Source organism: Sparus aurata, chromosome 4, assembly GCF_900880675.1.
Source record: "Sparus aurata chromosome 4, fSpaAur1.1, whole genome shotgun sequence".
NCBI lineage: Eukaryota > Metazoa > Chordata > Actinopteri > Spariformes > Sparidae > Sparus > Sparus aurata.
In genome coordinates, this window is record NC_044190.1 from 26,441,252 (window position 1) to 26,466,748 (window position 25,497).

Genomic DNA, 25,497 nt, shown 5'->3' on the forward strand with positions numbered 1-25,497 from the left:
TTCATTAAGCTATTTATCACCAGCACCCCTATGAGGTAGGCAGGTAGGTAGGTAAACTGTGTGTGTGTTTGTGTGTGATACACCTGATAACACAAAAAAGGAAGAAATGTATCTATATACATTGTAAAACAAGGAGAATAAGAGCAAAAACCTACAACTGTTGTTTATTTTTGCAAATAAAAGTTTGTAATTAATCACTTTATTCTTTCAGTGTATGCGGGTTGGGGTCGGGGGGGGCCTGGCTTGTCTTCGACACAGGCAAGGGGGGCTTCAAGGAAAAAAGGTTGGGAACCACTGCCCTATACATTGAGAGTCAAATCCCTTCATTGTGTACACATACTTGGCCAATAAAGCTTGATTCTGATAATGAAATGTTTGTTTCTGAAGTTTAACCAAAAAAAACAGTCAATGAAGATCTTTTTCTTCTGATAAAAATGTCTTTGCTGAAACTTCATAGTGCACCTTAAATATGATAATTTAATTGAATTATACATCTCACTGACTCTAACCATTAAAATAATGTTTGCATCAGAATCAAAAACACTATAAAAGCCACCTTCTTAAGTCTATCATTTCCCCTTTAAAGAAAAATAAAGGCCTTCATCTAAAAAAACAAAAAGGAGAGAGCAGATACTATTCAGTGTGACTGTACTCTCTCTTACCAATTAATATACTCAATTTTAAAGAAAAGGTAGTTAATCCAAAGAAAATCCTCTGGGGAGACCAGCAGGAAATCCAACAAACACAAAAAGGAAGTGATGATGAGGAATGCGTCCTGCAGTCTGATTGGTCCAGACCAGTCAGAGCATTTCCGCTGCTCTCGGCCGGAGCTGGGCCAGCGACACAGTTTTCTCCTAACTGTGTGAAGTAGAGTCACTATATCTTAACTCTCTCGCCTTCAGGTAAAGGACCGAAGTTGCTATTTAGACGCAGTTCTGCCTTGAAACCCAGAGGCTGGGCGTGAGAGAGGTAAGCTCAAACGCAAACTCTGCGTGCAGTCTTTGTCCCAACATCCATCTCCCAGATCTTTGAACATGCTAACGTATCCTAGCTAATGTTATGGTGCGCTGATCGATAGTCGGTAAGTCTTGCAATAAAGCGATTGGGGGAATTAGAGAAAATGCGTCAAAGTCTTCAAATCAGGTGTTGTGCTTGCTCCTCTAATCCCATGGCAGACCTCAAGAGCTGCAGCGTTGTGATTCATACACGATAGCTAGTTAGCATTAGCTGCCTTGCTGCTGAAAAGGACCCGGGAAGCTAACAACATAATACAGTTGCAGCGCTGGTAAATCACGCTAATGTATTATTTGCTAATGGTAGCATGTGGTAATTAATCTGATGACCGCTTAGAGCCTTGTTTAAAATAAGGTTTTACTATAGTTGTTTGCATTTTGTATTTGACAGTGGAGAGAACAATGTTAGCTCAAAACTAAGCCAACATCTTAACAATCAGAACAATTCACCAATTTGGTTCTTAATCGGTAGAGAATGGACCGTAGCCCAGATTGTTTCCTGTAGCACGTTAGCAGACCATGACAAGTAAAAATATATATTTTTTATAGCAAGCCGGTTAATATTATTTTATAATTGAAATTGTTTCTTTATTTGGACAGTGGGCTGACTGTCGCCATCTTGGACGTCTGTTGAAAAGCTTTGTTCCAGCAATTAAAGGCCCAAATTATTCCTGATCAGTTATTCCTGAGCTCGACATACTAACATAAATCCTGCTATTTCTTGCTTAGTGTCTTTAAAACCATTTGCATATATTCTTCTGATGGATTGATCTGCTCTGTTTGACTGATTTAGTAGTCCCACTTGCAAAAATGTTGCTTATTTTTTTATTGTTGCTTTACTTTCAAAGCAGCTATAATTAATATTTTGATAATCACAATGAATCAATTGACTATGTCTAGAAGGATGACGTTTACAGCACTATTATTACCAGTATTAAGACCTTTAACTAAATGTAGTTGTTTTGTTTCCACTCTCAATGTTCCTTACATCTGTTGCACTAACAGACAAAAAAGAACAACAATTGACTGTATTGCAGCTACCAAGCCCCAAAGAGACAAACTTGGTGACTGTTAGCAAAGAAGAGTTAAAAAGAGGGCGAATAACAGACCTAAAAATTGCCGGTGGACTTAAAACACAACCACTGTTGAATGGAAATGTTGCAGCTGGTTGTTTCGCTTGACAGCCTTTCAGCTCTTTTTTTTGGCTGTACCATTCACAAATTCCACTCTCAGTTGATCTGCACATATCACTGCAACCATGAACAGCCAGCCCCTGTTCAAGAATATGTAAATGGTTGGGCGAGAAATAAGAGATGGTTATTGCAGTGCATATAAAACATCCCCAGGTTTCACACCGTGATGTGATTTTCCCAGAAACCTTCATTTCTGTGTGCATTTAAGTGTAGTTATTGTGTCAATGGCTCCTTTATTCAGTAAATCTGTCAGCTAGAAAATTACAGCACTAAAAGCCTTTTTTTTTCACTGCAGAGATTATGCCTGACCTGTTGTAGTAGAGCACAGCTGTGACTAAGAACATTAATTACCGTATGTGACAGTGAGTCAGCATGCACAGGATCCTGAAACCAAAGAAGCTACATTCAGTTCAGACATCGTTAAGTCATTATTTACACCTGTGCTTGTCCTTATGTCACATCATGTCTATAAAACTAAAAATGTTGAGGAAGGTATTGTGTCGACGTTGCAATTCCTCTTCATTCCTTTTTTTTTCCCCAACAAGTGTTTTTGTGTTGTTTCAGGTCCAAGATGTCAGAACTATTCATGGAATGTGTTGAGGAAGAGCTGGAGCCATGGCAGAAACAAGTTCCTGAAGTTAACTTGATAGATGATGACGACGATGAACCCATCTTCGTTGGTGTACTCTGTATGTCGTTGCACATTTTTAAATATAAATATGTTGATGTTAAAGCTCCACAAGTACAAAACTGTGCATAAGTATACGATTACATGTGCATTTCAGAATCACTCTCTGTTGTTCAGTATTATAGTTTGAAATTAATATAAATAATATTGTTATGTAGGTCAGTATTGATATTTGATAGTATACAAATAAATCAATATTTGTTATGGTTGTTTGTTTTGTTTCCATGTCTTCCAGCATGTAGCACATAATCTCTGCTAACGGGTAAAGACAGTATGTCCTGTGGAAGTGCTTATTTTGTCCTTTTTGTGTGTTCCTACAGCAAATGACCATAAGGATAGTAAGCCTGACCCTCCACCTCCTCAGAGGAAAAATGCAGAGAAACAAGAAATAAAGCTTCCTGCGCCTCAGCCTACCATTGGCGCCTCACCAATAATGCTGCCATTGAATATTGCAGGAAATGCAGTTAATACTGCAGCACCCAGTCTGACAACAGTAGCTCCGCAGCCTGTTATCGTCAATAACCAGGTATTGTTGATATTAAAATTATTTTAGTAAATAATGTGCAATAAAAGCAAATACACATTGAGTGTGACTGTTATTTTTTCTTTGTTTTTTTCAGGGCTTTATTGTCACTTCTTCACAGTTTGCGAACAACAGCGAGTTTATTGCCTCTCTTGGGTCCCAGTACCCTCCCGGGACTTCATTTACAATCGTTCCAGGTAAACCTGAGTATTATACACTTCTGAGGAGTTTATATTTTTTCCTCTCTAATCAGTGACTTTGTCTAATAAAAATCATGCTCAAACTCTTTTGTAGTTTTAATCTTGAGTTTTATTGAAGCATTTGTTTGTTTGTTCCTTGTTTCAGCTGGTCAGCAGCCGATTTTTCAGCGTGTCACTGCAGCCAATGTAATGCCTGGTGCTGTCCACAGGCCTCAGGTGCAACAGATCAGCAACAATATTGTGACGCTGACAAACGTCCAGAGCCCTGCTATGTACTCTGCACAGTCTAAGCAGATGCAACCCAACCGCTCCAACTCACAACCTCTTCAGACTCTTTCTATGCCTGTAAAGGCTGACACCAATAACAAAGGTAATGGCTTAGCCTTACTCTACCATACTTTTAGGACAGACAGCTGGCAGTAACTAAAATGTAAATGTATTTTTCTTTTTCCAGACCAAAACGTCAAACGAGCATTGCCACCACAGCTAATAGACAGCGTAGCTAAAAGAGTCAAGCTTGATTCAGGTGCGTTTCTAATGATAGAGGAATATTATGGAAACTGTTCTGTTGATTATGTAAACAAACCCAAAACCCAATCTTAGTTGGTCTTGTCAGTTGTAACATCTAACTTGTTTTCTGTAGGGCCAACAAAAGTAGTCGTTCCAGTGGAAAACGGGATCTTAAAGAAAAAATGCCCCAAGTGTCATGAAGATTTCATTAACCAAGATACCCTGAGATGTCATATGATGGTGAGTAAATGCTTACTTAATACTGTTAGCTGTTAGACAATAACCTCTTAAAATTATTTTGTTAATTTTATGTACTTACATTTTTAAAAGTTTGTTGTAGTTTTTTTTTTTTTTAATTCCTTTTAATTTAAAATGCTCTTGATTTGTTGAATCTTTGCCTCAATGAATAAGACATCGATATGAAGGTGGCTTATTCTCATAAAACAATCTTTTCATTTCAGAACTGCTCTGCAAAATATGACAAACCCCCGCCAGCTGTGGACGTTGGTGCCAACAAACGCATCATGCTGGTCTCAGATTTCTACTATGGCCGGTTTGACAGTGATGGAAACAAGAAAGAGACGCAGAAGACCAACACCACTTTCAAGTGCCAGAGCTGTTTAAAAGTTCTCAAGAACAACATCAGGTATGATAATGGGAAAATACAAGGGTCGTAATCCATTTCTTTCCACCTGGAATGTTTTCTTTTTTTGCTAAATATACCATGTCATTCAGGGAAAGGAAAAAAACGGTACGTTTTCTTGATTTGTCACTTGTCTTCCGACTGATGGCCAAACCTCCTTGAGGTGCAGCTGCAATACTTCTTGGCATCCCAGTACCAGTGTGCTGATACAAGGGCTTACAATAGAGCTGCCTCAATTGATTGGTTAGTAAATTGGCAGAAAAAAACATGAAACTATTTTATTATTCATCAATTCAATTTGGTGACCTCAACATGGCATCTAAGCATTTTGCAGATGGTGTCCTTCTGATGGCTTCATCCAGAAGGTTTAAAGCATTTGGACTGAACTGGTGTTCAGACAAAAAAACATGTACTGTAACTGTGTTATAACAATGCAGGAGGCTGCTTTTGTGGGGGTGGAGCCCTCTCCGTTGGCACCCCTGCTGTGACACCAGACTCGCTCAAATGAATGTGGAGGCTGTGTTTTTTTTCGCATAGGCCTAAAATCTGTCTGAGCATGGCTGCATCTCCAAGTCTGAAGCTGCTCTATGCTGCCAGAACACAGTGGGTAGTGATCAGGGAGTGAGTCGAGGCCTGATGAAGAAGTTCAAGGATCTCTTGGTCCAGGGTTCACAAGTCTGAATATAAGCAACTATGAGCTTGATCTTTTGGGTTTTTTTGTTGCTGCTTAGTTTACAAGACCAGAAACGAAGGGGACGGGTCCTCTTTCACATGACCTCTGCATTTGACAAAATATGGCAGGTAAAAAGGAGTGGAATTTTTACTTTGCAGATCACAGACATGACAAATTTGCACTGGATTAAGATCATAGACGTCCTACACAATTATTATATTAAGGTCAGAAAATTTTCATATTGATAACTTTGATAATTGAAATATTGCACCCCATGTGTAACCACTGTTGGAGACTGTTCTGTTTTCATTTGGATGAAGAAATTATTTTCCAACATTGTGTTGGATTGCATTGTACATACTGTCAAAATGCAGACTTAGAGTTTGAAGGACTTGCTGAAAATATACTTGTGTATACTCCAGTGGCAATATAGGAAGAGCGGACATCTTCCCCTGTCGTCACTGCAGTTTTCTTCTCAGATGGATGACAGTACCAGGACTGTTTTCCCTCATGGGCCTAAAGATGAAAAATGGCTGTTAGTTTAGGTGGTGCAAGAACTGCTCCTTTGATTAAATAACTTTGCTTCGGAACATCGCAAAAAAAGCTTCTGTAAGCTGATTTTAATGGGGAAACACATTTGTCCCGCAACCACAGTCTCACAGTCGAGGTCAGAGTTCATCCACATAAAAATTTCTATTAGGGGAGCTGAGGCAGCAGAACGCGCAGGCTGAAAAATGGGCCATGCCTCATCAGGGCAGTAGTGGCAGGTAGCTGTGGAGGTGCTGGTTGCAGCCACGGAGCACTACATCATTAAGCAAAACAGAAATCTGTGTGTAATTGCTGATATTATAACAGCCATTATACATGCTTAGAAATTGAGGCGCAAGGAGAGTCCTTCATTTATCTTAAACACCTTTGGGACCTGGACTATAACCACGCATGCACACAGGCCATGAATATGGATTGTTCCCCCCACTGCACAACATTTTGTTTTAATGTTTTTATTTAAACTTATAAAAATGAGAATATTCCTCAGATCACGAATATACAGGGGGTTTTTGTCTTCTCAACTCATTTGACTTTGACTTGCAACATTTTGATTAATGAGTAAATAATGTGATGTTTATGGTTGGCACACTTAAAATGCATAGATGCGGAAAATTAGTGGTTGGGTCAACTTTTGCCCTCAAAACAGCTTCACTCTTTTGTGAATTACTTTCATTTTGTACACGGAACTGTAAATTGTATTTACAATCGATTAGTCTGCTGATTGTCTCCTCGATTTGTTTCATCTAGGAAATGTGCAAATTCTGAGGGCCAGTTGGGATGTGATTGTAATTTCATGTTAAAAGTAAAATGCACAAAATAACATAACATGTTTACTTTTAAATCTGAGAAGATTACAAAGAATAAATCCCCCTGTAGTGTAAATTTGCATAAATCTGTTGCAAAGGGAATATTTATCACTTACATTCTTTCATTCATTTTATGCACTTGCCCTTTAGAGAGTTTGTGCTCGCCACTGCCCCTTGATGGGGATTGATACCATTTTTTCAGCACTTCCCTTTAACCCTCTCCTGCAGGTTCATGAATCATATGAAGCACCACCTGGAGCTGGAAAAGCAGAACAGTGAGAGCTGGGAGAGTCACACAACATGCCAGCATTGCTACCGCCAGTACATGACTCCATTCCAGCTTCAGTGCCACATCGAGAGCGCTCACAGCCCAATCGAATCCTCAAGTATGACATACATTTTCTGTACAGTTCAATCTCACATGACAGCTCGGCCAAACACTGATTTGTGATTGCTTTTTTCAGCCAATTGCAAGATTTGTGAGCTGGCGTTTGAGTCGGAGCAAGTTCTCCTGGAGCACATGAAGGACAACCACAAGCCCGGGGAAATGCCTTACGTGTGCCAGGTCTGTCACCTCATACCGAGCTGTGCTTTTCTTAAATGTTCAAAGGAAAACTTTCACTGATGCTGAATTTCTGTTTTGCCTATCCCACAGGTCTGCAATTTCAGGTCCTCTTTCTTCTCAGATGTGGAGACACATTTTCGAGTTACCCATGAAAACACAAAAGACCTGCTCTGTCCCTTCTGTCTCAAAGTTCTGAGAAGTAGTCACATGTACATGCAGCACTACATGAAACATCAGGTATGTTGATGATATATTGTTCCTGGAAATCATTGCCCTCAGGAATGTTTTTGTTAAGATTATTTTATGCCTCAGATAAAATGATAATATAAGAACCAATTATTCCTTTCAAAGAGCAACAGATAACCCTAAATAGAATAGATGAGCTTAGAAAACCAAAACAATAAATAAGATTAACCCTGTCAGTTAGAGCAGCAACAGTTAATGAGTTAGTTGTCAACTATTTCATTAATCACCAACTGTTTTGATTTTTCATTTGTTTGTTTTCAATGGTTTCAAATGTTTCAATATTTAGGATTGTTTCATTTCTCCATGGCAGTAAAGTGAATATATTTGGGTTGTGGACAAAACAAGACATTTGAGGACATCAACTTTGAGGAATCTTTGGGGAACACTGATCACCATTGAACACCTTTTTCTGACATTTTATAGACAGAACAACTGATCGATTGTACGAGAATAATCAACAGATAATTTTACAACTAAAAGAATTGTTAGTTCCTGCCCTGCTGTTATTAAATATTGTCATTCATTCAATAACAGAAAATATCCTGCTGATCCAGTTTTTGCTACCTTTTGTTGTCTCATGTCTGAGTTCACAGCCAAATGTTAATAAGTCGATGAGATATGTACAATAAGATGAGATATGCATGTGAAGTCAGCCAAGTGAAGCCTTGAAACAAGTCTTTTCTTTTTACTGACTTCTCAGCATTGTAAAAAGTGTATTTTCAGGAGTTTTGGTTTCTCACTTTTGGTTTGTACCATTAGTTCCAACTCCAGGGTTGGATTGATGTGGTTGTCTGCCGAGCACCTTACTGTAATACATAAAAGGCTGACAGTACCTGCCTCTCTTCTTCAGCTGCCCTAAAGGAACAATAAACATTGTAGAGTTGCAACCAAACAAAATTAATTACTGTTCTATTAATAGCAATGAAAGTAGATTCTTTCATGCTTGTTATATTCATTCAGTGAATCCAAATGAAACATTTCAGCAGTTAGCCTCTAGTTGCACTGCTTATTAATCAGGTTTTTTGTTTCTACACTGTGGTGCTTTTTCAGAAAAAGGGGATCCATCGCTGTGGAAAATGCAGACTGAATTTCCTCACCTACAAGGAGAAAGTGGAGCACAGGACTCACGTCCACAAGACTTTCAGAAAACCTAAAGCCTTGGAGGGCCTTCCTCCAGGAACAAAGGTCTGACCTTGTGAAAATGGCCTCAGTGTGACATTTGTTTTAGGTTATGGGGTGGATGGTTCTCACTATTCTTAGATTGATCCAAATTAAATTCTGGTGCCAATGTGTTGTGTGATCTCTTCCCAGGTGACCATACGAGCTTCCATCACAGGAAAGTCACCTGCACTGCCGAACTCCCCTGATCGATCTGGCTTTACTGTCAGTTCAGAAACACTAAGTTTCAGTCAGCAAACCAAACCTCCAGTCAGCGTATCCAAGTCTAAATCAGACGGCTCTGCAGCGGGAAAAAACAAGACGACTCAGGGCCAGAAGCAGCAAAGGAATAAGACCAAGCACAATCTGGCACTCAGGAATCTCGGGTAGTTATTTGGGCTTTTTAATGCTGAAGTCAGAGGAACTAGATAGATAACTTGTTTATATTAACAAAACTCTTAATAATTTGTGCAGCAATGAAAAATCCACAAGGGGTCAAAATGTAGTTATCTTTGAAGGTTTTAGTATGTTCGGGTTTTGTGCAAACACAGTTAACCAAACAATGTCAAGCAAATATTGTCTCTTAAAGAGGATCTCTGCAGATCTTTTTATGATATTGAGGAGTATTAATGTATGGGTGAACACATTGTATAGAAGCCTTTTTTCTTATAGATCATTCCAGTCGAATGCACTAAAACTAAAGTAATAAGCTTATTTTGAAAATGAAAGAAAGTACAGATATTTGTGTTAAGATGTGGGGAGTAAAAGTAAAAAGTTTTCTGAAAAATAAATGCTCGAGTAAAATACAGATTTATAACAAATTTGAACTTTGTTACTTCCAACCTCTGGTGGTTAAGAATATTTGCATTGTGGAGATATTTCATTTTAATAAATGGAAATGTTTCTTAAACTTGCATTTGCCTTGAAAAACTTTGGAAAACGATATAGACCCACCCACTGGGTATTCATGACAGGATTGGAGCATATTAATATATGTATACACAATACACAAAGTAGCTAATTGAGATTTCAATAAATTTTCCAGAAACTCTTCATTAGGCTGGTTAAAAATAAAATGGTATATAGCCTATAGAGTGGGATTTCTTTCTTGAAAAAGAAACTAATGAGTGTGATATTTGGCTAATTGGACTCAGTAATTAAAGACAGTACGCTTGCTTTAGTCACATAATATGGTGTAAAAGCAGAGACGAGATAATGTAGAGGTTCAGACACTTGGCAGACAATTAACAAAGGTGATTGTTTAGTTTATGCATCTGCTGTATTAAACAGTCCAAATAAATGACAGCAAAAAATTTAATCATTTTAAGATTCTTTTGCAGGATCTAATAATCTGACTGAATGGCTTTTTAACATCTAATAATCCATCTGAGGAGCATATGATTGATTGCGTTCTGTGTTCTTTTGTCCAATTTTCAGCATGGAAGGAGGCCGTTACACCTGCATCGAGTGCAACGGACAAGTCGACCAATTCTTCTCTCATTTCCCAATGGTTTCAAATTGCGGTGCGTGCAAATACTCGACAAGTTGTAAACTTTCCATCGGGAATCACATGATAAGGTGAGTAAAAAATGTAACTGAATTTAATGCACTTAACTGATGCACCCCGTGTCATTATCTGACAAATCTGTCTTTGTCCTTTGTTAGATATCATAGTCGAATAGCCAAAAACAGAGTTCTGAAAATGGATAAGAAAAAACCATCAGCACTGAAGTAAGTACACTTCATGGAAGCTTATATTTTGCATATTAATACTAAGTGGTTTTTGTTTTTTCATTCTTTTTCTTTTTGTTGTTCTTCCTCAGATTTACCCTGAGGTGTCTCAACTGTGACCTGCTGGTGGATGCATCAGGTGGTGACCTGATGAGCAAACATTTAACTGATCGACCAAATCACGTATGCAAAGTCATCCAGGAGAAAGGTATGTCCCTTTTCTGCTAGTAGCACCTGAGTCATGGCCAGTACTTAGTGTTGCAAGTTTCATGAACAGGTTGTCTCTTGTTTTTAATCCAGCAGATATGAAAGCCAAAGATCGAGTGTGAGTAGAAACTAATACCCACATTACATCTTGTAATCCATCTATTTTTTATTAAATAGAACGTTAAAATCAACGCTGTAGACTGTCATGCAGATTAACAGCCAGACAGCAGCCTGCTACACAACAACACAAGAACAAGAATTTTAACAACAACCCACACTGGCTTTCCTGAAAAAGTTTCCTTATCTTCACTGAATTTTTGTTAGGTATTGTACAGGTTGCATATCATTTTAGAGAAATGCTTTGACAATGGACAATTTTCCTTTTGTGCAGGCATCTCATCTTGGAGCAGCCAGCAACAGTCTTGTACTACTTGACGACAGCACCTGTTCAAAAACCAAAGGAAATGGAGTTGAAAGTAGTTGAAAGTGTCACATCTCCAAGTGTTAGTCTGGCCAATGTCAACCAACCAGTATCACAGCCAATGTTACCAGCAGGTGATCAGGAAAAGGGTCCCACAGAAGCGTGCACCATTGCAGGTTCCTCTGAAGGACAATTAAAGCAGCAATCACCGCCACCGCCCAGTACGTCAGATGTGGCTTCAGAGCTCTGTGACGAGTCAGAGGCCAACTCAGAGAGCCTCCAGGTGAGAGAACCTCTGCCTGTCTCAGGGAACAACCCTGACGAAGAGACCAGGGATCAGCAAACTAAACCAGAGTGACATGTGACAACACTGTACAGTTATGAATTTGAAAAATTATTGTATTATCAGCCTCTTCATCATTGTTTCATTTAGAAATACTGAACTGATGATAACCATGCTTTGGCTGCTGGCGTTTCCTGTTAATTGTGTTTGGACAGACACTCTTCCATACCTGCCAATGTGATAAAGAGATTTTGGGGGTTTTGGCAAATAGCCTTCCCTCAGCACCCCTTCACCCCAGATTAATAGAATAAACAAAAGGATGTGAGGGCAAAGTGATTTTTAAGTAGCTCAAAGTAAAAAAAAAAAAAAAATGCATGCAAAATGTACAAAAACTGATCACAAGTCAGCATCATTGCCAGTAAAGATAAATTCATGCAGGACTACAATCTGCATAGTGTGGGCAAGTGAGACAGGAGGCAAATGTCAGTAACAAGGGAGGTGCCTGCATAGCCTGAGTCCAGATGTTTGAATGTGAATGTTGAAAGCTGTAACAAGTTGAAAATGTAATCTGATTTTAGGCAACGCCTTGCCCCAAATTGAGTGAGATTTAGAAGCGTATATAACCATTTTTTTTTTGAGGGGGGGGGTCTGTACATCCATATACAGCAGCAAACTGATCAGGTTTGAGAAAGTGCAGTAATGATTGGCACTCATCAGAAACACCTGAGAAACACCAGTTTGACTTGTTAACACAATGAAATCGGGAGAATATTTGGGAGAAATTACCAATCATGGGAAGAAGTTACTAAATGTAAAGATTCTTTATATTTAAATAAAAAAAACCTCCACTACAAACAGCTTATGATGTCCGTAGTTGTACATTTGAGCTTCGGAAATCATTATCCCGCTCATGGTAAGATTTCAGATTTCTCTGTGTCTTACTGATTTGACTTATATGATTGTAGCTTTTTAAGGAATATTTCAAAAACTAGTTAAAAAAAAACAGATATCTTCCCAAAAGATGTCGGTATACAGTTCTTCTCCTGGTCTATATAGTATCCACATATACTACAATAATTAGTGTGAATGCTGCAAGCATGTAATTTAACCTTTTAAAATACATTTGGTTTGGAGTCCCATTTACATCAGAGACTATTTTATATAAAAATGATGGTTGGAGATGCGATGGGTTTTTTGGCTTTTTTTGTTTGTTTTGTTTGTCTCGGCTTTACATCACCAACATCATGTTTTGTCTTCCTTTTAACCTGTGATTTGCTCCCGCTGTATTGAATGTGAGGTTGATATACCAAAAAACGAAACATACTTTTACTTGGCAGTTAGCAAAACATTCCTGGTTTGTGTCAAAAAAAAAAAAAAAAAAAAGTAATGTGTTACAGGTATGTTGTCACCAGCTGGTTTTGATGATCCCAGAGAAGAAAATATACTGTTAACCATTCAGAAATATATTATAAAATGAATAGAAATACCTAGCGCTAAAGTTGTATTCCCGGAGGAAAAGAATTTCAGCTTTTTGAAATGTGTGGCTTTGGGAAAAAAAAAAGCATTGGTAGGGAGCCTTAGGTGGAAAGTGACCACATTTAATATGTATACCACTGTACTTGAGTAGATTTTATTATCCTTCTTTTAACTGTTTAAAGTGTCAGCTTGTGAAAGAAGTCTGTTACCGTTGACAAAGGTACAACACCTTGGTGAAAAATGTCAACCAATTGTTATGTCTCAGCTGCTGGTTGATTAATTTGCCTTTTGATTTTGCATTTAGGGGTTTAAAAAAAGGCTGATTATCTGTTCCTCTGGGGATATTTTTATACAACTTGTTTACTTTGATGATGTAATATTTCAAAAGTCATTGTTCTTTCACAGGTTTTTTAAAAGGGATTTCGCTCGTATGTACAGTCTCTGTAGAGTGAGTCTGTAAATGCTTCTACATCTATGATGCCACTGTAAATGTAACCTCCCGAGTCTGTTTTTGAATACATTCCTCTAAAAATGTAAGGACACATGTTCCTCAGAACCATACACTACTTGGTTTGGATCAGTGTTTTTCTGTTTCCTATGTAAATAAATCTTTACTACAATATTTTTGTGTCTGTTGCTGATTTTTTTTTTAAAATAATTATTTTCTGAATGTTGCTCTCTAAAGCAGGTCAGCATTGGTCAGGGTTCGCACAGCAATGAAATTCTAGGAAAGTTGGGTGCCGTTTAGCTCAGTTGGTAGAGCGTGTGTCCCATGTGCCGAGGCTCTGCAGCGCACCTGGGTTCGACTCCTGGCCTGGGTCCCTTTGCTGCGTGTCACTCCCCTTCTCTCTTTCTCACTGTTTCCTGTCATATCTTCAGCTGTACTATCAATAAAGCCATAAAAGGCCCAAAAAATATTTGAAAAAGGAAATTCTAGAAAAGTTATGAAATTACAACATTTTTTCCAGGCCTGGGAATGAATTGAGCGATTTGGAAAAGTTTTGAATACAGTTGTTGACAGGCACATGAAAGATACACATGCTGTTTATCTGATTAAAACTACATCATGTTATAAACCATTTATTAACTGCCTACACTGTATACACAAATTCAGCCATAACTCTTAGTGTAAAGCAGCCAGGAACCCAGAACTTGTTTTCAAAAACAGACACAGGAGCCTGTAACATTTTACTAATCTCAAGTGACAATAACAGTAACAGCAATAACTGGGCTATAAAACATTGATTAGGTATTAATACACAAACACTCCCCAAAAAGGAAGAAATTAAACTAATGCAGTCTATTTACACGTAAAATGATTCCCCAACTCATGTTGTTCATTGAAAGTCTCCCCTATTTATGGCTGTCATCAAAAATAATAATAAAACTTACAATTTTAGTTTTTTATGTTGTGCAGACAGAAATGTAAATATGTGACAGCCTCTCAACTGCACTTTGAACAAGATTTTTTCATCTTTATCCTATATGATATAAAGTTGGTGTTTTTACTATATAACTCATGTTCACCAATAAATAGACAGACTTCAGAAGGTTTCATGACATGAAATGATTGTGTGATTATCAAAAGTCTTCGTTTGGAAAAATAGGCAAATTATATTCATTGCTTCATTGATGCTGCTACGATGCCTGTTGTAGGTCACAGCACCACTGGAGGCTAGAGCCTGGCCTTTTAAAACAACTTTAAAAAAAAAAATAGAAATACATTATTTTTTCCTAATGTGCTTATTTTTGGTGTGTGATTTTTTTCTTTTTATTTTATTTGTCTGTTCATTTGTTATTTTTTTTATACTTAATTGAATGTTTATTATGATTTGAATTATTCTTATTCTTATTATTAATAATGATATTATTATTATTATCATTATTATTATTATTATTGTTGTTGTTGTTGTTGTTATATGTATTATCATTATCATGTTTACAGTACATCTTTTTTAAATTTGTGTTTATTTTTATACATATTTATATATTTTTTTGTTTCACATTGTTGTAACGTACACATGAAAATGTTTATATATTCTATATATTGCTTTGTTAGCATCTGTCAATAAAACAAATCTTTACAAGAAAAAAGAGAGTGCAGACATTTTAAAAATAGGTTTATATATTCCTTCTACTAATATAAGACATATTCTATATTTATATTGTTTTCTTTTATAAATTATTGTATCTTATTCAAATATGGTTATACCATAGGCTACACAACAAACAACGACCTTGACTAATAATGTACACATGTTAGAAACACTGGAAAGATGTTCATACAGTGAGTTTTGATTTTCCCGGACCTGACGTCATTGTCAAGGCTCATTTGTATTGGCCGAGTGACCGGACACGCGGCGTTCCCCGGACAACGAAACGCCAAACAATCGAGTACATTTAGTTACACCTCAGGTTAACTACTGCGAGTTGGTCATTCAAGGCGACTTTTCTTCTAAATTTATTTCAAGTTAATTAATAATAACGTGTTTAGGATCTCCACAGTTAAGAGGAGTCAAGTCAAAAAGGCGGGAATCGACAGAAAGCACCGCAAACATGGTAAAGCCTCCGAAACCGGAGTCAGCGTTAACGTTAGCTCGAGTGATAACAGAGCAGCGTTAGCTTAGTAACCGCACCGTAAACACAGCACTTCATCGCCTCTTCACCGTTCTCTCATGTGTCTGTTTTGTCGGTGCAGAGTCGTAACTGGGAGCAGACCCAGAGGCAGAGGTTACTGTCTCAGCGCCAGAGTCAGGAGCAGCACAGACAGCAGGAGGCCCGGCGGGTGGACAGAGAGAGGCAGCAGCAGGCCAGTCTGCGGGACGAGGAGAACTTTGAGAACAGGAGATACGTGCGACAGGTGCAGCAGGAGCTCAAGGAGAGGGAGATGGAGAGCGCTCTGCTGAAGGTAGGCTTCACTGCTCTAATGTCAGACAGATGACAAGGTGCCACTCTCAATTATGTTTTGTTCAAAATTCTTATCACCAAACCAAAGCTGTACCCATTTTTACAAAATAATTTCCTAGTCTGGGATCAATAGAGTAATTCTATTCTATATTCTATTCTAGCGTACTGTACTTTGAAGTAGGTTATGTGTGTTGGTATAGTGTGGTATGTATATTTTATTGTATTTTTTATTTGATGATACTGATCATTGAAAGCTGTATGTTTTTTGTCTACACGTAAAAGCCCACCTTTGAAAGAAAGAGCTGAAAATCAGCAATAGCTATAATCTCTGTGCAGGACATCACTTACATTCTCTGTATTGGAACTATGTTAAACTGCATCGTCAGATGAATCGGTAGCAGCAGCAGCTTGTTTCCCAGACATTCAAATTTGTAGTTCTTGGCTCACATGTGTGACCATTATGCTTACACATACGGAAATTGTATTAATTCAACAAAAAAACTGTAGACTTTAAGTATAACCCAATATGAAGACTTAGCTGCCATGTCCTGAAAACAACAGATAGAGTAAATATCAAATAAATGTTTTGTATTTTAATATAACAATAACAGCAGTTAGACTAATGCACATATATTCACCTGCTATAGTAAAGCAGGAAGTTTATAACCTGCAAAGACTAACCATCCTATTTTTTTTTTTTTTTTTCAGAAATGAATTCAATATTTTATTGATGTTATCCACCTTTAGTTCAATGTTATTGATTTATTGTGTGTTGTTTTTGTTTTCTCTTTTCCTTGAATTGGTGTTGTTATTCATTTGCTCAAACTGTGAAATTGCCTGAATGACTGTAAGACACAAACAATTACTGTAATGTCTAATTTTGTTGTTTATTAATAATTAAAAAAAAACAGTTTGATAATCAGACTGAACTGCCCTTTCGTTTTGCTAAAATAAGTAAAATATCACCTATTTGGAGAGAGAGTCTGAATCAGACATTTAATATGTTTTCTTAATATAAGAGCAACACCCGATTTTATTGAAGAGCAATAATCTTTTTTTTTTCAATAATCAATTCAGAGTTTATTCAACTGCCATTTAAAGCTAGTAACAAATAGCACTCAGCTCAGGTCCAAACTGAAAAGTATTGCTTTGCACAACACTATGCAGTGTCATCAAAGTATTGCCTGTGACTTACCTACACTTAGATGTAGATAATCATACATATTTTATTCCCTTGTAGGCAGAAGAGGAGAGAATTAATAGAGAAAAGCAACTTGAACAAGAGGAGAGAATGGCTAAAGAGTTGGCTCGCATCAGCTATGAGACGCAGAGAGAAGAGAAAATGAGGCAGTATATTAAAGAGAACAGGTACGCACACTCACTACATTACCATGACTGAATGGTTATTCTAATATACAATTGCAATATGTTTTTGCTTTTGTGAAATTTCTCTGTTGTGGTCCCTTAATCACAAATGTTACATTTTAAATGGCTATTTAAATATTTCTCAGCATGGAGCTTCGAGAGTTGGAGGCAAAGCTGAAGTCTGCATATCTGAATAAGGAAAGAGCTGCACAGATTGCTGAGCAGGAAGCTATGAGGTTTGAGACAATGGTGAGCACTCTTCTTTGCGTACAAGTCACCAGGCAGACATCCAGTGTTATTTAATATAGAAGTAAATACTTCTATATTTAGAAAAGAATTACACTTATACCAATGTAGGAAGAAAAAAGATACTTATTCCCTCTATTACGGAGCTATGTAGCTTTATGAGACTATAATTTGAAGTGGCAATTAACAGGCTATATACAGGCTGTGTATGTGTTTTCTCTGAGGTTAGCGTGAGGAGGCAGACTTTGCTCGCACGATGAGAAGCGAACATGAGCGAACGACCGTTGAGCAGCAGAAGCTGCAGCAGAAACGCCTCAAGGAGCAGGTGCAGTTTCAGAGAGAGCTGGAGCAGCAGCTCATGGAGAGAGAGCGAAAGAGACAAGAGGCGTACGAGGAGTTCCTGAAAGAGAAGCTCATGGTTGATGAGATTGTCAGGAAGATTTACGAGGAGGATCAAATGTAAGTCACAGTGCATACAAGAATATTTTTCTCGCTTCATAATAGCTCTATTGAAAAATTATGTTGTTTTCTTCAAGGGAGAGACAGCTGAAACTGGAGAAGGTCAGAGCCACTCAACAGCACATTGAAGAATTCAAGAGACAGCAGGCCGAGTGGAGACGCATGGAGCAAGAACAGATGGAGGCTGAGAACAGACGCATCATGGAGTTTGCGAGCCATCAGCAGCACATGGAGGAGACCAGAATGGCTAAGATGAGAGCGAAAGATGAAGCAAAGGAGCATCTTCGTAAAATAGTTGAGAACTTTTCTTCAAAAAAAACCCCACATACTTCTATCTGTTCATTCAATGACATGAGTCTGTACTGGCATCAGAAATGACTCCTCTTTGTCCTCCTCTAGCTGTCTGAGAAAATTGAAGAGGAGCAGCAGCAGCGTGAAGAGATGGAACGAGTCCGTGAGGAACTTTACTTAGAAGAACAAGAAGAGGCAAACAGGCAAAGAGATATTGTAAGTAATAAATATCACTTTTCAATCACAGCTGATATCTGCTTTGTAATACTCACCCTCAAAAGAGCATAAATTGTCCATATAATCCATCCACATCATGTAAAGCAACAATGAAGAATAACAAATAATTTGACTACTTTATATTATCAGTTCAGTTTCTAATGTTGATATTTAATCATTGATATTCTTGATCTTTTCAAACTAAATTAAAAAAAACTAAACATTAAAAACTTGAATTGATTTATTGCAAATGACCTCTTGCTGCCCATCTGCAGTATCCATGAGGGGCCACTAGGGGGCAGCAGCTTGTGCTTTAGGAATCACTGTCGTATCGCATCCTTTTACCACTCTGAACATGTGTTCACTGTTAGTTCACCACAAACCCCTTGAACAAAGCAATCTGGGTTTGAACATCCCAATAAACACAACACCTTACTCATCACAATATCACAATACAATATCACGAAATACTCTCCCATTTCCATGACAACATTGTAACTGCCAGAGATGGAGCAAAGGTCAGTGTATATATATAATATATATAAGGTGCAATTTGTTAAAAAATCTGCGGAGGGTATTTTTTTGTAACTTTTTTCTCATAAGAAAAAAACGAGGAACCACTGTTGGGCTATACAGATCTCACCTCTAGTTCTATCAGCTGTTAAAGTCGTTAAAATGTTCAATTTAGTACAAAGTTCAGAACTTGAATTTTGAACTTGAAGCTTTACAACATAATTATATCAATTGATTCATTTGATTAAATGAGTTATGAAAATAGTTATAATTCATATGATTTATGGTGCTGCTAGATTGCTGCTAGACCACAAGCACCTCAGTCCTGACTGTATTACTGTCCTGCAACAAATTATATTAAAGCACACCCTCTCATGTAATAATGCTTAATTAACTAAAAGGACTTTTGTCTGCTCTAGTCACTGACTGTCAGTTTTATGCCCTCAGTGAACAGCAGCTCCTAAGATAAGAGACAAACACAGTTCTGTGCGCTCTGGAGCACCTGAATTATCTTAATAGATTTCAAAACTTTCATCCAACAGGAAGAGATGGAGAAGAAGATCCGACAAAGACTGATGATGCAGCAGACTTGCCAAGAGCAGATGGCTTTCAAAGAGATGCGGAGGCAGGTAGAGAAAGAAGAAGAGGAGGCCTTCAGGAAAATGATGATGGCTAAGTATGCTGAGGACGATCGGATAGAGCAGATGAATGCCCAGAAACGACGCATGAAGCAACTCGAGCACAAACGCGAAGTGGAGAAACTGATAGAGGACAGAGGACGGCAGCATGACGCTGACATGGTACAAACCACTCACTCTGTGTGCAGAATAACATCCAGAATAAGGTGGTGCTAGTGTGTAGTTTTATTGTCAGAAGTTAAAATACTTGCACTACACTCTTTGAATGTAATGTCTATTTTAAATGACCTACTCTGATAATGCACTGATCTCTTTTCAAGGAACTGGAGGCCAAAGAGAGAGCGATTGAACAGGAGAAGGAGGCGCTGCGTAGACGGATAGTTGAAGAAGAGAGGCAGCGACTTCTTAAACATCATGCAACTAAACTCCTTGGATACCTTCCAAAAGTAAGAGGCAGTGAATGAATCATGAATCATTTTACACAAGTTCATTTCTTCCGTACAACAAACATGTATACTGTATGACCATGAGCATATCTGTTCTCAGGGCTTACTTCGTGAAGAAGACCTGGAGCACTTTGATGAAGACTTCAGAAAAAACTTTAAATCACGTCAGGCAGATATCTTCTCTGAAGCCGGCTGGGAGGGAGATGATTAGATTTGTTTCCCCCTGAAGTTGCACACTGTGCCACTAGATGGCAGAGTTAAGTGACAGAGAAATATGTATTGAGTTCTTCATTTTGTAGTTTTCATGATAGAACTTGTTTGACATTCAGAAACACAATGATTTTAAGACGTCTTTTTTATTAGAACTGTGCTGAAAGGATCTTGATTAAAATCATTGAAGAAAAGATCTATGGTGGCTTAATGTAATAATAATAAATCAAATTACACATAGAAAATATATTTTAAAAATGTATCGAGGCACCATCAATCAACTTATTTATGACTTCCCCCAGTCCAGAGCTTTCATGAACTCGTCTTCTGTGAATGACAGCAGCTTAGCAGCTTCAAAATGCATCTGAAAAAAACAAAAGTTAGTGAATTATTTTGGTTAAAAACACAGTTGAATGTATTAATAGAGTACAATAGAGACACTTACCTTTTGCCTTTTGAGAATGTCAATCAGCCTGAGCTGTTTCTTGAAACCCACGATGAGCTCGGCTTTCTGTTTTTTCAGCATTTTGTTTTCAGCAAGTAGATTTTCTTTACTCTGGTGTTCCTCACTTATCTTGTCCTTATTTGAAAGAGTTTGAGTTTAAAAGACTGAAATTAATCAACGTTATTCAGAACCTAACATTTGTGCAGCAACTTTATAGCTTTATAGCTCTGTGTCTGTTACTCCACTTTTGCTGCTATGTCCTCTACAATTGGAATAGATAATTTATATTCAAATAAAGATTATATTCTGTCATTATTATAAAGATGTTATTTTTGTCCAAGTTTTAGTCTTTAGATGTTAGATTTACGTTTGTATTACTTTATGCATAAATGCATAATATCTTATCAAATTATCTCAGCTTTCTGGATTTTATTTTGATTGCACAGATTACTCCTGCATTGAAAATCTGCCTTTAAAATGTGCTAATAAAATGCATCATGTAAGAATAGAAAAAATGCTGAATAAGAACCATGTTCTGGAAAAAAGGACAATTCTGGACCCTATCTTCTATTCAGGACAAAAAAGTGAAGTGAAGCACTCTCTGCTGATTAAATGTTTTGTACATTTTGATAGCAAAGAATGAAATCACAACAAAAAAACCAACACTTTTCTGTCGCTAAGGACCAACTTAGTTATCTGTTTTACATTAATTTCTACAACATGTTATGGTTAAGATGACAATTTGTCAGACAAATTATTACTAACACACAAAAAGATGAATATTAACTTTTTTTGTTTACTTACTCCTGTATTTCTATACTTAAAGATCAGTAACTTAAAAATAAATAAATACAGTAATTAAATCAATAGTATACCTTTTTTTTTAGTTGTGACAGCACTGTAATTTGCTTACCTTGTTCATCTGTTTCATCTTGCTCAGTTGAGTCTTTAACCTCTCCACCTCCTCCAAGGCTCTGTTCAGACGGACCTCCACAGAGCCATGGACGGCTGCTGCTTGTTTGTGAGATCTATTCAGGTTCTCTATTTCCTACAAAGAGCACAGCCACGAGGTAATCACACATGAGTAATGGGAGATAGTGTCACATTTTATGCTTTGTTATAAGAAATAGTTGATGTTTATATCTCGGACTTGAAAATGCTCCCAGACCTTGTGTAAAGCCAACACTTGCGCTTGAAGACCGTCACATTTTGTGCCAGATTCCTCTGCTAAGGCTCTGTGCTTCTCGATCTGTGTCTGCTGGATGCTCGTTGTTTTCTGCAGCCTGGCTCGATCCTCCTCAAGCTCTTTAATTTTTCCACTGAGCTTGGCGTTTTCATCATCCTGCAGAAACAGAAATATTGTAATTTATCACTATTTGATTTTAAAGTCATCTGTTAGAAAAAGCGATGCAGAAAAGTAAGAACAACCTGTGCTGAAAATATTCAGCATATTTATTTGGTTTGGTTTGGTTCGTCTTTTTGTTTTTAATACTAAGTTCCTCCCTGCTCCTCTAAACACAATAGAGGGAGTTTGTCATTGGAATTTAGAGCAGTTGAGTTGGGCAAAGTGAAGGATGTGAAGCACAGCCATCTCTCTATCTACACTGCTAGCCAGGAAACTGCAGTATGTCTCAACTGCTTTTTGAAATCAATAAACAGATTAAATTAAAATGTGACCATCAGTGGTTTGTATTGTGGTATGATATGTGTCAATCTTGTTACCACCCTCTCTCTATCACCAGGGGTTTCACGGCTGTTGAGATGAAGCTCTGTCTCCCTCTGCTGATACATCGGATAAATAGCAGTTCTAGTTGAATCAAACCTTACAGTACCTTCTTATAATATTCACTTGTGAGTTGATCCAGTTCCTCCTGCATAATTCGTAGTTTTGCCTTCAGAACTCGTATCTGCGCATCTGAAATACCTTAACAATACAGAGCAGACACCACAATCAGAATTAAGCCATCAACCTACCAATATAATCATGAGTCCTGAGTGACATTTTTCATGATTAAATGTTTATTCTTAAGTGGCAAGGTTTCCAAATAGAAAACCCCACATTAACCCCAGAACACAGAAACAAGGATTAATGTAACTGACACAGATAGTCTCACCCTGAAAAAATTTCTTCAATGAACTAACTGAAACAGTCGGGTTTTGCAAACAGACAAATAAACGTACATGTCTTGAATAAATATTTGCATAAATTATTTCTCATTTCCCATTGATGAATAAAACGTGGGTTTACTTTTTGACAAATAACACAATCCTCACCTGATCCTACATAGTCTCCAGTATCATCCTCGACATTCTCATGAGTGACTGTGTCGTTCATCTTCTCCTCCATGCTACGTATTGTCTTTGCCAGGAAAAAGTCAGCCGAGTTTTCTACAGCTTCTAAATCATCCACATGAGACACCTTTGGAGTTCTGAAATCAAGCAATAATATGAAACATTTGTGAAGAATGATAATGCAGAAATATTGAACAAATGTGTGACCTGCACAGTGTTATTTTGTCGCTCATAGACATACTTGCACATGGCTGTAAAAAAAAAAAAAAAATACAATCAAACTCACTGTGTTTTCCATGGAGGCTCTTTCCCTTGTTTTCCAGTACCCATCTTTTGTGATGTTGATGTCATCCTTTTTTTGGTCAGCGCCTGAGAAAAGAGATGGTTGTTGGAAACAACATGTTGTTCTGAAGACGTGCAGCATTACCAAACTATACCTGAAGAGTGTGAACTAGAGTCTGTTGAGCAAAATGTCTACCTTTACACTGGGATCCTGTACAGTTGCCTGATGAGACTTTATTATCCTGTAGGTAAAGAGATGCATACATTCATACATAAAGAATGAAAGAAATGGGGGATTTTTGTTGATAATTTTCTTTCTCTTACACTCTTTCAATTAACAAATATCTGATTGCTCTGTGTGAAGTAGACACAGGAAAATTAACCACAGGAAAGTAATTATTTCTGTGGAAACTATTTCTTACCTTGAATTCTCTTCATCCTCAATGTCGGTGAACTGGACGGTGGATAAAGGTTTTGACAGAACTTCACTCTGTTCTCTCTAAAATCCAATAAACACCAAGAATTACTTCACAAGTCTTTATTAAACTCAATATTTGTCCGGCTAATAGATGCGACCAATGTTGACAACTCACCATAAGTTGCTCTGCCTGCCTCACTAGATCTGCTGTTTTGGCTTCCAGCTCTGCATTCATGAGTCTGAAGGAAATAAAACGGAGAACGGTGACATAAGATGCCACATTTTTACATTAACAAAGACTCTTGTGTCCCAAAAAAAAGTCTTAGAATGCTATTCTCATTAGAAGTTAATAAACCTGTTACACCGAAATAAAAGTAATATGAGAAAAAAGTCTTACTTGTATTGTTCTTCCTTAGCAAAAAGGTAATCTGTGTCCTTTTTAGCTGGAGCAGAAGCTGATTTGAATTGCGCTTGCTCTTCAGCCCTCTTTGACTTCTCAGCCTTACTGGTAGAGGACAGGCGTTTCTTGGGCTGAACAAGACAAAGCAGTAGACTTTGTGACAATCATTCCCGAAGGTCAAATTTCCTTTTTTGAGATTGGATATAATACCAAATAATTTGTGTTTCACCTTGTTTTTACCTAAGCACTACTGAAACTGTTGTACGGTCAGTTTATCCACATGGGAGCTTTGACAAGTTTCCCAGAAATCGTTGTAGCTTGGTCACAATTCTTTAAAAAATGTAATTTAAGGGATGTTTTGTTATGTTTACTATTCGTGTTAGAAAATAACAATCACTTGTTAAGTCATGATCAGATTTTTTCAATTCTTAAATAACAATATTTTTACTGGCCTTAAGGAACCAATGTCAGTCTGTGCACCGCTCTTATTTATGCACTTACATACTTCTCATGTAAGTTTAGTGGTCAGGTAAGAGGTCAAACAATGTCGGAGAGTTGGATGGATCTTTCTGATTAACTGAAAGGCATGTTCTTTGTAGACAGAACCTCAATAGAAAGTGGTACTATATTGACACCCAGGCTTAAGTAATCTCTTGATTGTTGATGTCTAGTGAAAACTACACAAGAACACCTGTAAGAATGTGGGCTACATGAAGAAAATTAATTTGGCTTAGATCAACATAAGAAGACGTGATATACAGTTTCACACTCTCTCTGCATTATAGGCACAGCATCTTGTATTGAAAGGTAAAATAAGTACAGCAGTACTGAGTAAAAGCTGGTTGTAACAGATTAAAAAAAGAACACAAGCGAATGGGATGAGCTTGTGTTCAGTCTATTATTCAACCATCCACTCACTTAAACGTTTTAATAACTTATGATATACCTAAAATATTCATAATACCACATATTATTGTCTCTATCTCCAGCTAGGTGTGCACATGTTTTGGAAGAGAGAGACCTAACAGAACACAATGTTTGAGGAGGCAACCTAGTTAACATTAGCTTGTGTTGATGTTTGTTGACGAAGGTGAGCGACTTCACCTGTTGGAAACAAATAATTGGATTTAAAACTTACTGGTAGCAGACAAATAGTACTGATATAACCTTTGAGAGATTCAAAATAACAAAAAAGACGCTACTAACCTGCGAGACGACGGGCTGAGGCGGACGGACATTTTTAACACAACTTCTTTCAGCCATTGTTACATAGAGACGATGTGCCTCTGGTTGCTTAGCAACTACTCGTTCACTGCGCACACTATACGGTGGCCCTTCATGGACACTTTACTGGATATTTTACTGCTACTACTACTACTACTACTGCTGCTGCTGTAGGAACAAGTATTTAGCATAAACTAATGCCATACATCAAAGCATTAATAGCCTATAATCTGCAATGTCTATCCCTAAAAGGCTTATTA

The 25,497-nt window shown here is 37.6% G+C and overlaps 3 protein-coding genes across 4 annotated transcripts; 2 read left to right on the forward strand and 1 right to left on the reverse strand.

Annotated features, from left to right (window-relative positions):
- The first annotated feature begins 772 nt into the window (after nt 1-772).
- znf280d (zinc finger protein 280D) lies at nt 773-13,507 on the forward strand. Of its 2 annotated transcripts, none has more exons than XM_030415004.1 (18): nt 773-969; nt 2,771-2,895; nt 3,215-3,420; nt 3,515-3,614; nt 3,763-3,987; nt 4,072-4,143; nt 4,261-4,367; nt 4,589-4,773; nt 7,027-7,184; nt 7,263-7,363; nt 7,454-7,600; nt 8,660-8,794; nt 8,921-9,153; nt 10,205-10,345; nt 10,433-10,498; nt 10,591-10,706; nt 10,799-10,823; nt 11,097-13,507. In XM_030415004.1, the coding sequence occupies exons 2-18, from the start codon at nt 2,778-2,780 to the stop codon at nt 11,482-11,484; spliced, it is 2,523 nt and encodes an 840-aa protein (XP_030270864.1). In that variant the 5' UTR covers nt 773-969; nt 2,771-2,777; the 3' UTR covers nt 11,485-13,507. The 2 variants fall into 2 exon arrangements, with proteins under 2 accessions (XP_030270864.1, XP_030270865.1); XM_030415005.1 differs by having other exon boundaries at nt 774-969; nt 10,802-10,823.
- Nucleotides 13,508-15,241: 1,734 nt separating this feature from the next.
- On the forward strand, nt 15,242-20,370 carry mns1 (meiosis-specific nuclear structural 1). Its single transcript, XM_030413317.1, has 10 exons — nt 15,242-15,444; nt 15,584-15,793; nt 17,033-17,160; nt 17,304-17,406; nt 17,633-17,862; nt 17,940-18,156; nt 18,262-18,369; nt 19,425-19,682; nt 19,841-19,966; nt 20,067-20,370. The coding sequence occupies exons 1-10, from the start codon at nt 15,442-15,444 to the stop codon at nt 20,175-20,177; spliced, it is 1,494 nt and encodes a 497-aa protein (XP_030269177.1). The 5' UTR covers nt 15,242-15,441; the 3' UTR covers nt 20,178-20,370.
- On the reverse strand, nt 20,304-25,339 carry tex9 (testis expressed 9). Its single transcript, XM_030413318.1, has 12 exons — nt 25,220-25,339; nt 24,011-24,144; nt 23,789-23,852; nt 23,618-23,694; nt 23,392-23,437; nt 23,200-23,282; nt 22,896-23,050; nt 22,454-22,545; nt 21,790-21,963; nt 21,535-21,669; nt 20,622-20,756; nt 20,304-20,540 (listed from the first exon to the last, which is right to left on the reverse strand). The coding sequence occupies exons 1-12, from the start codon at nt 25,274-25,276 to the stop codon at nt 20,463-20,465; spliced, it is 1,230 nt and encodes a 409-aa protein (XP_030269178.1). The 5' UTR covers nt 25,277-25,339; the 3' UTR covers nt 20,304-20,462.
- Between the last annotated feature and the right edge of the window lie 158 nt (nt 25,340-25,497).